General features: G+C 40.4%; 1 protein-coding gene across 1 annotated transcript in view; it reads left to right on the forward strand.

The window, feature by feature from the left end:
• The window catches only part of LOC124777774 (serine-protein kinase ATM-like), a 470,606-nt gene that overhangs the window by 47,832 nt on the left and 406,095 nt on the right, over nucleotides 1-16,679 (forward strand). Inside the window, exon 5 of the mRNA XM_047253284.1 lies at nucleotides 12,486-12,650. Within this exon, the coding sequence (XP_047109240.1) occupies nucleotides 12,486-12,650 (165 nt within the window). The remainder of the gene's footprint in view (nucleotides 1-12,485; nucleotides 12,651-16,679) is intronic.

A 16,679-nucleotide genomic window follows, 5' to 3' on the forward strand; every position in this document is an offset into this window, starting at 1 on the left:
CTAATTTAATCAGGTGTATATCGCCAAAATTTGCAATGATCCTAATAGCATAAGTAGCTGAACTCAAATGTTTCAGCAGACCCTCAGATCCAGTTCAACCCCTCATCAATGCAAACACCTAGAAATTTTGAATATTCTACCCTAGCTACTGATTTCTGATCGAAGTCTATATTTATTAATGGGGTCATTCCATTTACTGTGTGGAACTGCATATACTGTGTTTTGTCAAAGTTTAATGAGAGCCCATTTGCAGGGAACCACTTAATGATTTTCTGAAAAACATCGTTTACAATTTCACCAGTTAATTCTTGTCTGTTGGGTGTGATAGCTATACTCGTATCATCGGCAAAAAGTACCAGCTTTGCATCTTCATGAATATAGAATGGCAAGTCATTAATATATATTAAGAACAGCAGAGGACCGATGACCGAACTTTGCGGCACCCCATTCTTGATTGTTCCCCAGTTTGAGAAATCACCAGTTTTTTGCATATTATGTGAACTGTTTATTTCAACTTTCTGCACTCTTCCAGTTAGGTATGATTTAAACCATTTGAGCACTGTCCCATTCATACCACAGTACTTGAGCTTATCTAGAAGTATTCCATGATTTACACAATCAAAAGCCTTTGATAGATCACAAAAAATCCCAACGGGTGACTTCCGGTTACTCAGAGCATTTAATATTTCATTAGTGAAAGTATATATAGCATTTTGCGTTGAGAAACCCTTCTGGAAGCCAAACTGACATTTTGTTACAACTTTATTTTTACAAAGGTGTGAAGCTACTGTACAATACATTACTTTTTCAACAATTTTGGATAAGGCAATCGGAAGAGAGATTGTGTGGTAGTTGTTGACATCAGTCGTATCCCCTTTTTTATGCAGTGGTTTAACAATGGCATACTTCAGTCTATCTGGGAAAATACCCTGCTTCAGGGAGCTATTACATATGTGGCTAAGAATCCCACTTATTTCTTGGGAACAAGCTTTTATTATCCTGCTGGAAATGCCATCAATTCCATGTGAGATTTTATTCTTGAGAGAGTTTATCATCTTCCTAATTTCAGAAGGAGGGGTGGGTGGAATTTCAATTGTATCAAATGGTGTGGGTAAGGCCTCCCCCATTAACTGCCTTGCTTGTTCTAATGAACATTTAGATCCTATTTTCTCTACAACATTTAAAAAATGATTATTCAAAATGTTTTCGACTTCCGGCTTGTTGTTTATCAAGTTTCCATTCGCTTTGATGGTGATGCCGTCGTCCTGTACTCTTGGTTGTCCTGTCTCCCTTGTAATAATATTCCAAATTGTTTTGATTTTGTTATCAGAGGTATTAATCTCAGACATGATGCACATGCTTCTGGACTTTTTAATAACCTTTCTTAATGTAGCACAGTAGTTTTTATAATATTTGGCTGTTTCTGGGTCATTACTCTTTCTTGTTGTTAGATACAGTTCCCTTTTGTGATTACAAGATATTTTTATTCCTTTAGTAAGCCAAGAGGTGGGGGACTAGAGGATGCATTGGTGGAGCAGAAGGCTGTGTGATCAGAGGAGATAGGTGAGTGAAGGGCAAGCACTAGTGAAGGTTGAGGCCAGGGGGTTTACATGAACATGGTATATAATTGAAGGGAAGCCATCATTTGTACAATTCAGAAAATCTGGTGTTGGTAGGAAGGATCCATATAGGGCAAGCTGTGATGCTGTCATTGAAGTGAAGCACATTGTGTTAAGTGGCATGTTTAGCAACTGGGTAGTCCAGCTGTTTCTTGGCCACAGTTTGTCAGTGACGATTGACATGGACATACAGTTTGTCATGCCCATCTAGGAAGCAGCACAGCAGTCAGCTTAAAGATCACATGACTGCTTTTGATGTCTGTGACTGGGCTGCAGTAGATGGTGCTGGGAGCATGTGTGGTTTATTTCAAGGTTATGAGCCATTAGGCAAGGGGCTGGGGGCAGGTGTGGAGTAGGGGTGAACAAGGATACTGCACAGGTCCGGCAGTCATCAGAATATCAGTGTAGGAGGTGCGAGAAGGATAGTGGGTGGGATAGTCCTCATTTCAAGACACTAGTCGAAGCTGTGGTGGAGAATGTGAAGCAGTTGCTCCAGTCCTGGGTGGTATGAGTCACAAGGGGAGTGCACCTCTGTGGCCAGATGGTGGGAATGAGGGAGGTAGTAGGTGACTGGAGGCACAACGAATGAGAGATGTATTTCTGTATAAGGTTGGGAGGATAATTTCCGTTTGTGAAGGTCTTGGTAAGACCCTTGATATATTTGAAGGGGGGACTACCATCATTAGATGTGACAGCTGGCTACTGTATGGAAGGGACTTCTTGGTATGGAATGGGTAACAGCTGTCGAAGTTGAGGTATTGTTGGTGTTTGGTAGGTTTGATATGGACAGAGGTACTGATGTAGCCATCTTTGAAGCGAAGGTCAACACCAAGGAAGGTGACTCGTTGGTTTGAGGGGAACCAGGTAAAGTGATTGGGGGTGAAGGTATTTAAGTTATGGAGGAATGTGTATAGGGTGTCCTCACCCGCAGTCCAGATCATGAAGGCATCATCACTGAATCTGAGCCAGGTGAGGAGTTTGGGATTCTGGGTGATTAGGAAGGATTTATCTAGGTGAGGTTGGCATGGGATGGTGGCATGTGGCTGCCACCCATTGCTGTACCATAGATTTGTTTGTAGGTTATGCCTTCAAAAGTGAGATAATTGTGGGTGTGGGTATGGTTAGTCATGGTGACCAGGAGGAAAGTTGTTGGTTTGGAGTTAGTTGGGTGTTGGGGAAGGTAAGTTTTCAATAAAGGCATGGCCTAGGGTATTTGGAGATATTAGTGTAGAGGGAGGTGGCATCTGTTTTGATGAGCAGGTAAAGGAACTGAAACTTTGGAGAGTCGATGGCAGAAATGGTTGGTTTCTTTTATACAGGAGTGTAGGTTAAGAGTAATATCCTGAAAGTGTAGGTCCATGAGAGCAGATATTCTCTCAGTGGGGGCACAGTAACCCACTACAGTGGGGTGTCCTGGGTTTACGGATTTTAGGAAATGTAGATTCTAGAAGGAAGGTCTGTGGGAAGTGATAAGGGTGAGGAGAGGGATAGACAGATGGGAGAGGCTCTGTGATGGACCAAGAATTTGAGGAGAGAATAGAGATGGTTTTGGATTTCTGGAATGGAGTGACTGCAGCAGAGTTAGTATGTGGACGAATCTGACAGCTGGTGGAATCCTCCTGTCAGGTAATCCCTGCACTTTAAAAATATAGTGTGGAGCTTTAATCACCATGTAGGATTATAAGATTGAGGTCATCTTTTAGGTTGTGGGCTGGACCACCCAGTTGCTGAAAAAGATGCCCAACACACTGTGCTTCATTTGAATGACTTCTTCACAATCTGAACCATCTGGTTCTTACTACCAACACCTGCGTTTCTGGCCTCATACCTCCTGACTGCAACTAGCAGCCCTACTCTGTCCCCACCACATACTTGCATGCTTCTGCAGGCAGCACTACACCCTCCCCCATTCCTACCATGCCATCTTGCCCCCTTCCAGGTCCTGCCTCCTCCTTACACCCATCACACAAAGAGTGCTTCTCCCAGCAAGCACAGTTGCTGGCTGTCTGGTCTCAGTGGTCAGAGACAGTGATTATGTGTATATGAGCTGTGTGTGTGTGTGTGTGTGTGTGTGTGTGTGTGTGTGTTTTTGTCTGTTTTAAAAGAAGGTCTTTTGGCAAAAGCTCAAATGTCTAGTGCTCTTTTAGTTTGTGCCTACATGAGACTCAACATCTCCGCTACATAGTAAGTGGCAATCTACCCTTTTCATAATATTGTCGTTATTCCATCCTGGATTTTCCATTGTTTGATTTTCCCTAGTGGCTTTTCTTGCATCCTGCAACCCAGTGCTGTTTACCACTGTTATGGTGTTCTGATGCATTACTTTACTCTGTCTCCATCCTTTTCTTTCCCATCTTTCATGTGTTTTACCTGTCACCTTCCAAACCGCATATGCTCTTTAGATTAGATTAGATTAGTTCTTGTTCCATAGATCATGAACACGACACTTCGTAATGATGTGGAACGTGTCAGGTTATAAAAAAAGATATTACATTACACAAAATATTACATGACACTTAATATTTGTGTGTGTGTATATATATATATATATATATATATATATATATATATATATATATATACACCTTTTTTCCCCCTAAGGTAAGTCTTTCCGCTCCCGGGATTGGAATGACTCCTTACCCTCTCCCTTAAAACCCACTTCCTTTCGTCTTCCCCTCTCCTTCCCTCTTTCCTGATGAGGCAACAGTTTGTTGCGAAAGCTTGAATTTTGTGTGTATGTTTGAGTTTGTTTGTGTGTCTATCGACCTGCCAGCGCTTTTGTTCGGTAAGTCACCTCATCTTTGTTTTTTTTTATATATATATATATATATATATATATATATATATATATATGGTTATAATAGAGGGAAACATTCCACGTAGGAAAAATATATCTAAAAACAAAGATGTAGTGACTTACCAAATGAAAGTGCTGGCAGGTCGACAGACACACAAACATACAAACAAAATTCAAGCTTTCACAACAAACTGTTGCCTCATCAGGAAAGAGGGAAGGAGAGGGAAAGACGAAAGGATGTGGGTTTTAAGGGAGAGGGTAAGGAGTCATTCCAATCCCGGGAGCGGAAAGACTTACCTTAGGGGGAAAAAGGACGGGTATACACTCGCGCACACACACACATATCCGTGTGTGTGTGTGCGTGTGCGTGTGCGCGTGCGTGTGCGTGTGCGCGTGCGTGTGCGTGCGCGCGTGCGAGTGTATACCCGTCCTTTTTCCCCCTAAGGTGACTCTTTCCGCTCCCGGGATTGGAATGACTCCTTACCCTCTCCCTTAAAACCCACATACTTTCGTCTTTCCCTCTCCTTCCCTCTTTCCTGATGAGGCAACAGTTTGTTGCGAAAGCTTGAATTTTGTGTGTATGTTTGTGTTTGTTTGTGTGTCTGTCGACCTGCCAGCACTTTCATTTGGTAAGTCACTACATCTTTGTTTTTATACATATAATAATTTACCCCCTTCTGAGCCAAAGTTAGATTTAACCTTGAGTAGTGAAGATCCTCCTTTCTCCTAGTGTTGTAGCCATATACACTGCTATTACTTTTGAATTCACTCTGTGTCAACCGTCTTCACTGCGCACAACACATGACTATGTGACTGCTCTGATTGTTGGTGCAGCGTCTTGTGTCTCACTTTATTCCCACCAATGTAATTAAGCCAAGACCTTCAAATCTGTCAAAAGTCCTGTTCACTATTGCTTATTATCCCGTGATATTTTCTGTACCTTTTTATGCCACGCGAACTTGTTTTGTTGAACCTTTACCTAACTCTGACCTCCATTTTTATTTCTCATCTCTTCTCTCGTTCCAGCATGCACATACTAACCTTACCTAATCCATTCACATCTGCTGTCCAATCACTTCATGCATATCCGCTCACGAACCTGCATCCCACAGTGTGTTTTCATTTACTTTTCTCTGTGATCTCACTGTGTTTTCATATCGATTTTATTTTGTTTTTGCCTTTCACTATCAGTCATAGTTCCTCAGGTTACATCATTCTTCCCCATGCTTCATCCATTCTGTCCTTTTTATGATTTTTCCCAACATTTTTTATCTATTTCATTTATTTTTACCGGTTTTTGTATGTATTTTTGCATAATTTATAAATTTTTACACATTTTATTCCTTATCCCGTTTTTGCCAATACAGAAAAGTTTACTTATCCTTAGCCAGAACCCAGTCTCATGCTGCTCCTGCGTTGTTGCCTAGTTCATAGAAACACCCCAGTGGCCTTACAATCAAATTACCCATCCCCAGATGCAACTCCTCGTTCCACAATTTCTCTCTCTTCAAATTCTGCCCAGTCCATAGCTCTCACCAATGTGGTCCTGCAAACCATGCAAATTAGGCCCAAACATCCTTGCAGTACCTTCTGTCCATTCGGAAAATTCTCCTGCTCTGCCGTCCCAAATTCCTGTTTCCCATCTCTCACATTGAAACTCTTGCCCTCCAGCAACTAGAACAGCAAGCACATCATCACGTCAAATAATTCTCCAACCTGTTCACTTCCTGTTCCTGCATTGAACTGCCACTATCCACCATCTCTACAACAGCCTCCAAACTTCTCCCACATCCCCTCGTAGCTGACGAAACCTTGCCTCGTCGATCTACTACATTTACTATGTACCACACCCTCAGAAACTCCCTCCCACTGCCATACAAAATGCAGAACCTAAACAGACCCATAACATATTCATGAACCTTTCCCCCAAAAGCCTTAGTCACACAGAAGTATCAGTCCTTTCCAAAGGCCTTACCTTTTGTCCCTATCCCAAATCCAAACATGCTGGACTTGTTAACGATCTTCTCTCCTCCCCCACCCTACAATGGAAATATTTTTTCGCTACCAGCCCTACCAATGGGACTCAACACAAAACCAATGTTGGATCCTGTTTGACTCAATTCACTTCTCCATCTAACCATGATCCACCCCTTACTGGCCCCCCTTACTGGCCCCCCTCCCCCCCTGTCACCATTCAAGCATTTCTTATCCTCAAACCTTGCCTAACCATCATTCCAGAGATCCCTCAACATGGAAACTAACATTACATGCCCAGAAAGAACTGCAATACACCACCTAAAAACTGATACCAACCTTATAATCTTACCTGCTGACAAAGGCTCAACCACTCTGGTTTTGAACTGTTGGGATTACCTGGCAGAAGGACTCTGCCAGCTGATAGATTCATTCACCTACTAACCCTGCCACAGTAGCCTCATTCCAGAAATCAATCAGGATCACCAGTGTCTCCTACCATCCTTGGATTTATTCTACAGCCTCTCCCCTGACTCTGCTCCTGCGTTCTACAATCTACATGCTTGCTAAAGTCAATAAACACAAGCACCATGATGCCCTGTTACTGTACCCCCACTGAGAGAAACTGGGCTGCTGTGGACCAGCACCTTCAGCCTGTTATTGGCAACCTACCCTCCTGTATAAGACACCAACCATTTCCTCCACTGACCCTCCACAGTTTCTATTCCTTTACCACACAGCACCTTGCTTGTTGCTATTAATGCCCAAACCCCTCACCTGGTTCAGATTCATTGGTATCTTTGTTTTCTGGACTGATGGAGAGGACACCGTATCCACATTCCTCCAGAACCACAACACCTTCTCCCCCATTCACTTCACCTGGTCCTCCTCAAACCAACCAGCTACCTTCCTTGATGTTGACCTTCACCTGAAAGATGACAATGACATCAAAATCTCCGTCCACATCAAACTTACCAACTACCAGCAATACCTGCCAACCACTCCATAGCAAGAAATTCCTTCCATGAAGTCTAGCTACCCATTGGCCATCACATCTCAAGTGACGAGCAGTCCCTTTCCATATATAGCAAGGACCCTTCTGAGTCGTTCAAAGACCAAAATTACCCTCTCGACCTTGTGCCTTGTCTCTCCAGTTACTTACCACATCCCACATCCCACATTCCCATCATCCAACCACTATGGAGCACTCTCCTCATGACTTAGTACTGCTCAGGGCTGGAGCAACTGATTTGCATTCTCCACTGGGGCGTGGACTACTACTTGTTGTGGCCTAAAATGCAATGGCCCCAAACCTCCACAATATCCCTGCCCATCCGTAGTCCATACCTCCTCCCAACTCCTTAGCTCATGGCTCTCGTATCTGTGCAGTAGTGTTATAATCTGTCCACAACTACTTCAGGATTGTCTTTTTAGCAGGAGCACATGGAAGTGCGGAACAGAGTTGCCACATCTTGCACAGAACACATGCATGATCTTAATTTTCATTTAGCTCTCTCAAACAGGCAAACTATTCACTTCATAAACATGGAAATTGCATGAATGTGTTCTGGAAAAGTTACACTATGTTTTGATTTTCGTTTCATGTGCAGCAACAAATTATTAAGGAGATATAGGGACTGTTTATGAAAATGCATTTTCTCATGGCATTACCAAATTTTTGACATGTGGGGAAACTTTTTTGTTACCAAAGTCAGGTGAATACACAAATCAAATGAAATTTTAAGAATACGTTATATTTTCATATGTTTGAAACCATATCTCAGTTGGAAACCTCTAATGTGAGGTAATTTCAGTTAAGTATGATGCACAATGGGTTCGCTCATGCGTCAACCACTAATTGGTCACCCGTACAGTTTCTACACAAAAAACAGTTCGCTATAGGTTTTTAGTGAAATTGTTATTAGTTTTTTTATGATCCATCTACTTAATTCTAACACAACAAAAAATGAAGTGGGAAATGTATCTTAAACCTTTGTTGTTTACGGAGAACAAAAGTGACACAAAAGTAATGGGGCCTCTGTAGTACAGCAGTTGTGTTGCAAACAGTAATATTTATTTTGTCTGATACAGACTGAATTCCCCAACTTCCTTTGGAATTACTTGCTATTAAGACCTATTAAAAATTTGAAACTTACGATGATATAATTTTGTTAAATGGGTACATACAGATGTAAACTGCACATGCCAAACATGTAGCCGAATTCACCTGTGTTCCATTTCTACAGGCGTTAATGGAAAATCTGCACTGATATCACTGTCATCCCTATGACAGATCCTAGGAGTGTCACTGTCACTGTTGTCATTTAATGAAATTTCACCTCTCCTCCACTGAATTTTCAAAAAAGATCTTCATTCTGCTGTGCTCTTTCCATTATGCTCCACCTATGTTTGATGGCTTTCTTTCTATCTTCAGAGGTGATATTCCTGACAGCCGCTCTTGTGAGTGCTTTGACTACAAAGAGTGTAAATTTATTGCTATTGCTGGCAATGTAACCTTTAATATGGGGCCTGTATTAACTCTATTGGGTTGAAATGGCAGAGGTAAGGTGGTAGCCAAGTGACAATATACCCATGTTTTAATTTCTTTTCAGATTGTTGATTTCATATAGGGGTAACTGTGGCTTATGGAGAGAGAAGTTTTCCATAAGCACCACCTTTTTAAGGTTACCACTTACGCCAAATTTACAATGCTGAAGCCAATCGATCATTTCCTCCTTTTGGTTTGCCATGGTAGGTGCTATATCAACAACTGCTGAATGTTAAGGAGCATTGCCCAGAAAAGTTAATGATGGTTTTTCAGGATTTGTTAAGAATGAATCTTCAAACCACTTTGTAAATGTAATGTGGTTCATTTCTTCATGAAAATCTCCTGTTATCTTTGAGTTAAAAGCAGGAGACTGGTTGAAAGAAACCCTTGCGAGGTGCCTGCATGAAGAAGAAGTTGGCCCCTTCCTTGTCAGAAGGCATTGCCATTGTTCCTTTAGCTGTGTCATCTGTCCAGCTCTGCTTCACAATTTGACCAGAAATGACCCATCTTTCCTCAAGTTACACCACTTCCTTCATATTTATGCTATGGATGTCCCTTGAAAATCAGTATCACCTTGCAGCTACATCCTCCCTCTCCATCAAAAGCTTATGCCCACAGAAATGTCCATAGTGAAAGCCTAGCTTGTGTAAAACTGTGACAAGGATATGAGACTGCCTTGAAAAAGTCCTGATTCTTTAAGTGTGACCTGTAACTTCCTGAGTGTCGGCTGTTCCTTCCTGTGACCATAATGATAAACATGATGACGAATCACATCCTCTGCAAGTGAATATATATTGGTAACCTTCTTATTCAGATGACTTTTTTTTCCAAGGGTGTTAAGTTTCAATGGTTCTTCAGCTTCCTTTTCTTTGTCATACATTTCCTTCCCAATCTTCACAACTGTTCTTTGTTTATACTCACAGCAGCAGCAGTTCTGTCGATTACTTTGTTAACCATGAGCAGCAGACCACCATTAATAGGGTGTATACACAGACAAGAAAAAAAATCCATATTTTTTGCGGATTTCCCGATTAAAAATACACTTTTTCCTTGTGCAAATACAGATTTACTTTGTGAAAATACACTTTTCCCAAGGGAAAGTACATTTTTGCATGTTAGGTGACAATATACTTTCCCTCAGTGCTGTAAAACTTATCAATCATTTGAATGCCGAAGGTTTTATACACCAGCATAGTACTTCCTGGCACTTTAGGAAACAAAGCCCAGCCAAAACAAACACATTTTGGAAACATCTTTCGTGTGTAGCAACACGTACACTGTATGTTTTTATATTATGGAAATTTAAACATAAATTTCACCAAATACAGCATGGTAGCTTCCAAAGCACTATTATTGAGATTGCAATGCCCTTTTGTCAGCCAATCGTAGTCATGTGATCTCACCAGCCAATGTCAAAATCAGATGTTCAGAACATAGGACACTTGATGTAGACAGCCAATAGCAACATTATCATTAAGTAGCAGGATATTTGTGGCGAGCACAATTATAAAGTTCACATTTTGTGGGTATCGTGGCTGAATACATGTTCTGTTGAGCACTTCAACTTTTCCATAGAAAAACCAGTTACGTGTGAAATAGCCCAAGAACTCACCTTTTACTTTTTTTGAAGGATAATTATGCTTTTTGCTGTCATTATTGCATAATTTGTAAGCTGTGAAATAATTAGAATAAATATGAATAACTAACCTTGAAACTTAGTCTTTCTTAGTGTGTTACCTTTTAAGATACATCAAACACAAATGTGCCAGTAAAATTTTAAATAATGGCATAAATAGCTGGTCTTTTGGGCCTCAAATTTTCCTAAGTGCCTGGACCTCAGTGTTAAGTTTTGCATTAGATTCTAATGCTCCATGTTTTAAGAAAATTTCACACTTAACATAATTCATCTTGCTTAAAATGAAATTTACTTTGAAAGTGACACTCGTGAAAGCACCATTCACAGTATTTTACCGTGATTTGTAGAACAGTTGTGATGTCACACTCTTTGAACAAGGCCCATGAGAAAGATGCGTTGAAAGCAGTTTGTTGTTACGAATTATCGTGTAGTCTTTGCCACATTTTGCTGTTGGCAGACGCTTGTTTGTGTGCACTATGTTTTGTTGTAAATGGCATATTTTCTTTGCAACTGAAGTTTTATTTTGATGTTATTCTGTTGTTTATGTTTTAATGCTGCTGTTCTTCTTTCAGTAATAGGCTAAAGTAAAATTCTTTGTTAGAGTATCAGTTCTTACCAGTCAAAATTACAACAATTAAACTGAAAACTAAAACAATGAAAAATTCCCATGTTTTTTTTCCTCCAGATGAAGAAATTCCTGGCTTTTTCCCATATTTTCACATACACCCTGATCGAGTTTTTCATTCTCAAAGTAGGCACATAGATGCATACCATTTCTCTTGACTGCCCCCTCATATTGCAATACCCAGGCCAAGAGAACGTCATTGAACTTTTCGTTTATAACTTTTGATGAACTACAAATTGATGTCATTCAGTACCACACAATGTATAACGATAACAAAAATAACAGTAACAATGAATAACAGTAACAACAAATAAAAGAATAATGACTACAACTGTAACAACAAACACACAAAATCATATGGTGCAACTATCACACAGGACAGTAAGCTAACTGCACATAAAGCAGGAAGTGTTGTGGTGTGGGGTTGAAGGTCTGGAGGCTTCAGGTATATGCAGTGGCTGCAGATAGTGTGGTATTTGCAGAAATTGACATGGGCCTCTTGCGTGCTCTCCACTCCCCCCCCCCCCCACCCCCCCACCCCCCACCACCACCACCACCACCACCACCACCACCACCACCACCACCACCACTTTGATCGTTGCCATCAATCCTAAAGAAATTTTGGACAGACTATAGATGCAAGGTCTGTCCTATAATCCTCCCATCGCCATCTGCTGCAACCCATCAGAGGCTGGATTACCGGATTACATGTGAAAGCAGTCATGTGATCTACAGACTGAGCTGCAACCACTGTGCTTGCGTCTATGTGGGCATGACAGCCAACAAGCTGTCTTTACACATGAATAGCCATTTGACAAACTGTGGCCAAGAGGCAGCTGGACCATCCAATTGCTGAACATGCTGTACAACACAACGTGCTTCACTTCAGTGATTGACAGTCTGTGCCATCTGGAGCCTGCCACACCACTACCAGCTTTTCTGAAAACCTCGCCAGCCTCAATCTTTGGTAGTCCCTATCCTTGACACTCCTATTTCCTTTGTTTCACCAAATGAGTTGTGAGTTTGATGTAACACATTACAGGATTTCTTTGAAAAAATCCCCCCCCCCCCCCCCCCCCACTCCCCAATGTAATGCGTCTTATTGTGTTGTGAGCTTTATTCTGGAGGCACTAATGATTTTGAGCATTTTTTAAAAAATGTTTGTGAACAAATCAACTAAAATAACTGCATAATACTTTGTTACCAGATGCTCAGAGACTTGTCATTTTCAAATTAATATTTTTGGTTTCTTTTTAAAATTAGTTCGTGTTTCTTCTTTTCACTAGGAGTTCCAAGGATAATGTGCTCAGTTTTGATTACAAGTATTCTTCAGGTTTTATCAGACCACTACCTCAGAAAAAATTACTCTGATAAATATACAGAAATTGTGAGGAGCAGTTTGCTCCCACGTCAAGAGTATCGAAGTAAGCTCGGAGAAGAGCATTGGACAGGTAAGTTAAATGTACAAACTTATTTTAATTTACCACGATTTTTCCCTAGGTAATTTATGGATTCCGACAGTTGGTTATAGTGGTTCTTGACTGTGTTAGGTGTGTGTTTTAAATTTTTAGTTGTTATTTCTGTCTTACATTGGGCTTAAGTTCTGGAATTAATGGACCAATTGATAGTGAAATGCAGACAGACCAACTGAACTTTTTTGCAAATTCTGGCATTGGTATACACATTAAAACCTTATTAATATAACTTTAAATCAGTTACTGTATTGCAAGGCATACCTAGTTAGTACAGACTTGATCATAGTTTAGTAATGATGAAAAGAAAGTTGAAGTTTTTAAGAGAATCACCAGAAAGAATGATTGTGTAAAGAGATGGAGTACTGAAATACTGAGGAATGTTGAACTGTATTTAAAGTTCTACGAGGCTGTAGGTACTGTGTTAATGAATATAACAAGAGGCAGTTCAGTTGAAGGGGAATGGGCATATAAAGAAAATGCAATCAATAGACATGGGGCAGATAAATCTAGCTACAGTAATGATACCATCAATACAGACACCACTACAAGCCAAGACACTCGTTTCTGTCACAGAAAGGTGTGTGCAGGAACTGTGGGTTGTGATGTACCAATACCACAATGAGAAATTGTGGAACTGCTCATCCGCTTTGAACGTTCATTGTTGACCGTATTTTGGTGTTGTGTGGGGCCAGCCAAACAGTGGGGATTTACCTCGGCATAACATCCAGTGGTCATTCATGACCATGCAGCGGTAGTTGTTGCTCCAGTGGAAGAGCTGTGGCCAGCGAAGCATCCCTGCTGACACAAGTAAACCACCCCTGGCATCCAATGGGCTCACACATTGGTGGCCATGAACAGCAGATCAGGTGTGGAGATGCCAGCGTTAAACCTAGAACCCTTTTTGAGATGCCTGGATTCCCAGACACAGACACCTTAGTTGAGGTCACCACATAGTGGCACTGGCTTGTGACTCTGAACCATCAGGTTTAGCAGCGGCGTGTGTAACTCCAGCTAGCTGATAGTGTGGTTGCATGAAATTGGAGTTGCAGGGCCCCACATTGGACTGATGGCTGGTGTGGGAACTGTCAAGTCCCAGAACCAGTCATACTACAAAGTCAAATGCTGCTAAGGGCTGAGTGCTCTGGAGAGCCATGTTGTGACATGAGCTTGCCTCCACTCATATAAGTGACTATGAAGCACATGTTCACTCCATCACAAAGTACATGGTGACTGGTACACACACAGTTGTTGAAACCTTGGGGAGTTACTATGTAACGGATTGGTGACTCAGATAGGCGGATGATTCGCTACCACTGACAGATGTGTGCTATAGTAGTGAGAACTGGGATTAAGACAGTTTAAGACAATGAAATTCCTGTTACTTTCAGACTATACTAATGAGCACTGGGATTAAGATGGTTCACATGGACGAAATTCCTGTTCCCATCACTCAGTGCTGGTATCTGCTTCGGTATTGCTGAATATGATGGAATATCTTTTCTACAGTAATGCACCCATACTGTGTGGCTATAAACTCTCTAAGAGAGCTGAGTAGTGTAGTATACAGTGTATTCTGGTAGGTCAAGTTTCTAGATTGCATTATTTTCAAAAACGTATCAGGCATAAACAATAGAGGCTATTTTACATTTGGAGCCATGGTACCCGTTATGGTTGCTGGAAACTGAAAAGTTGGTCCCAAAATGACGAGTTCCATTCAAAGGTATCTCACTGTCCTGTAATTTAAGCGTTCTGCTCCCTTTTAATGTCCCTGATTTTGGCAAGTTGTGATAATTACAAATGGATCATACACCCAGTATACCCATTGAGGTCCTGTCCTCTGGAAATAAGGTTGTGGTGTGAGGCTGTCCCATGGGTATCCTCCCACACGTGTTCCTTGAGAAACTGCTTCATCTTAGAGATATATATGGTGGTTTGAACCACCATTGTATCCCCAATGGTGCATTACATGTCAGCTGTGAGTCACTTCCCAGTGCTTCATATAAATATAAAACCTGAAAATAATCATAGCTGTACTTTACTTACACTATATTTATACATCAAAATAAACAAACATTGTACACTGTCTTCTGAAATTCATTGCAAAATGAAACAAACTCCCAAATTACTACACTAACAAGAAATCAGGATCGGTTCAAATAAACAACTCCCATAGTATCCCTAAATCAACTGTTAACATACCACAACACTAAAATTAACAAATTAACATTGTTACTTGTCACCTGTCATTCAACAGCTGTACATAGATAAAGCCACCCAAATGCTCAAAGACTTTTGTGAACTCTCAGGTTAAATATATATTATATAAAGAAGACCAAAAACCCTTTACCATCTGTACATCATTTGCTTCCCATATTCTTATTACCATGATGCATGACAAAAAAGTGCAGCTGATAAAACTCCAAAATTTTTAAGACACTGTCTCTTTGCTTTTACAGCAGCGTAACTCTAGATCCTAACGCTTAAGGCAACATGCATGTAGATTGCACTTAATATGTTACTATGAATTAGTTTGATTTAAGGTCGTGTGCTTATCATTGCAGACGATCTGTCACAGCCGTAGTCCTGGATTCTTATAGCTACTATAAAATTTAACTATAAAGTTAAATGAATATTTAATCCAGTATAATGTTTCAGCAGAATATTTATTACGGTCTCAAAGTAAATCAAAACTTCTCGACAAAACTGAAATAAGTAGTAACATACAATAATGAAATGAATCTTACTCAACAAGCTACATGCTTTGTGTCCAAATACTCACAAAGTACTGACCTCCCCTGACTACATAGCTGTAACTATTTATACTTTCTTAACAATCCTCGACATTGTGTAAAATGATTTTTTGATTAAGTAACAATTAAAATTAACATATAAAAACTGAAAATACATATATAAACGTATGTTTGCTCCAGAACAGCAAATACAATCCTATATTGGTTTGTGTCCATTATTTTATTCGAGCAGAACTTCTCGAATACGAAATTACAATAATGCATTTTCATATTTTATTAGTTACTAGATGCTCCCTTCATGGAAAATGTTCCCTTCATTTACAGAGCTTCTATACTTTACGGTAATTGTAATGTAGTAGTTAGTTTTGTAGCTGTAATTTTTTCAGACGAATTACATATTTTGTTTACATGTCCGATCATGAATTCGACTGGAAAATGTTCGTTTTAAGTGGGTCTTCATGGCCTGTTACGTTTCACACTCTTGCTATACCACCTTCCCCTTCCTACTGCCTTCCCCATATGTTGGGGTTGATGCAGGTAATTATGGTAAAATGTTGTGGCACACACTGAAAGGGTCAGATATGGCCATCTTGGTGATTGTTGTAAGAGTAGATAGCTACAGTTCCTCCTTTAATGGAGGGGTCATCTCGACTACTTGGTAGGACCTTGATAACGAGTAAAGAATTTTTTCGTTTTTCCCTGCAGTGTATAAGGGCTCATTAATGTCACCTACTCCATTGGCAGTAAATAAATAACTTGGTATTACATTGCCTCATCTGTTCCTTATGTTCCATTGACTTTGTATCTGGCTTGCGAAATTCCGTAGAGATTTCCCCATTTATTAATATTTTAGGCATCATGACCTTGAATGATGATGGAATCCTTTTGGCCGTGTATTATCTTGTATGGTGAGAGGCCCATATTCTTTTGAACCTCAGAATTATACGCTGCCATGTGATGTGATCAGATGCTCTGCGCTGTCTGCCAAGACATGATTGCTTGCATCACATGTTAATAAGAATTCCTTCTCATGATTTGGAAAAACCAATATCAGTTGAGTTATCAAGAATTCTCTCAGTTCACCAAACATATCTTCACACTCCAGTCACAAATGAAACATCACTCCTTTTTTCAGTAGGTGAGTGAGAGGCTGTGCTATCTCTGCAAATTTTGTTACAAACTTTCTCTAATAATCTGCTGAGCCTAAAAAAAGATTGTAAGTCCTTGCCTGTATGTGGTGTTGGGAAGTCCCATA

This window comes from Schistocerca piceifrons, chromosome 2 (genome assembly GCF_021461385.2).
Source record: "Schistocerca piceifrons isolate TAMUIC-IGC-003096 chromosome 2, iqSchPice1.1, whole genome shotgun sequence".
NCBI classification, from domain to species: domain Eukaryota; kingdom Metazoa; phylum Arthropoda; class Insecta; order Orthoptera; family Acrididae; genus Schistocerca; species Schistocerca piceifrons.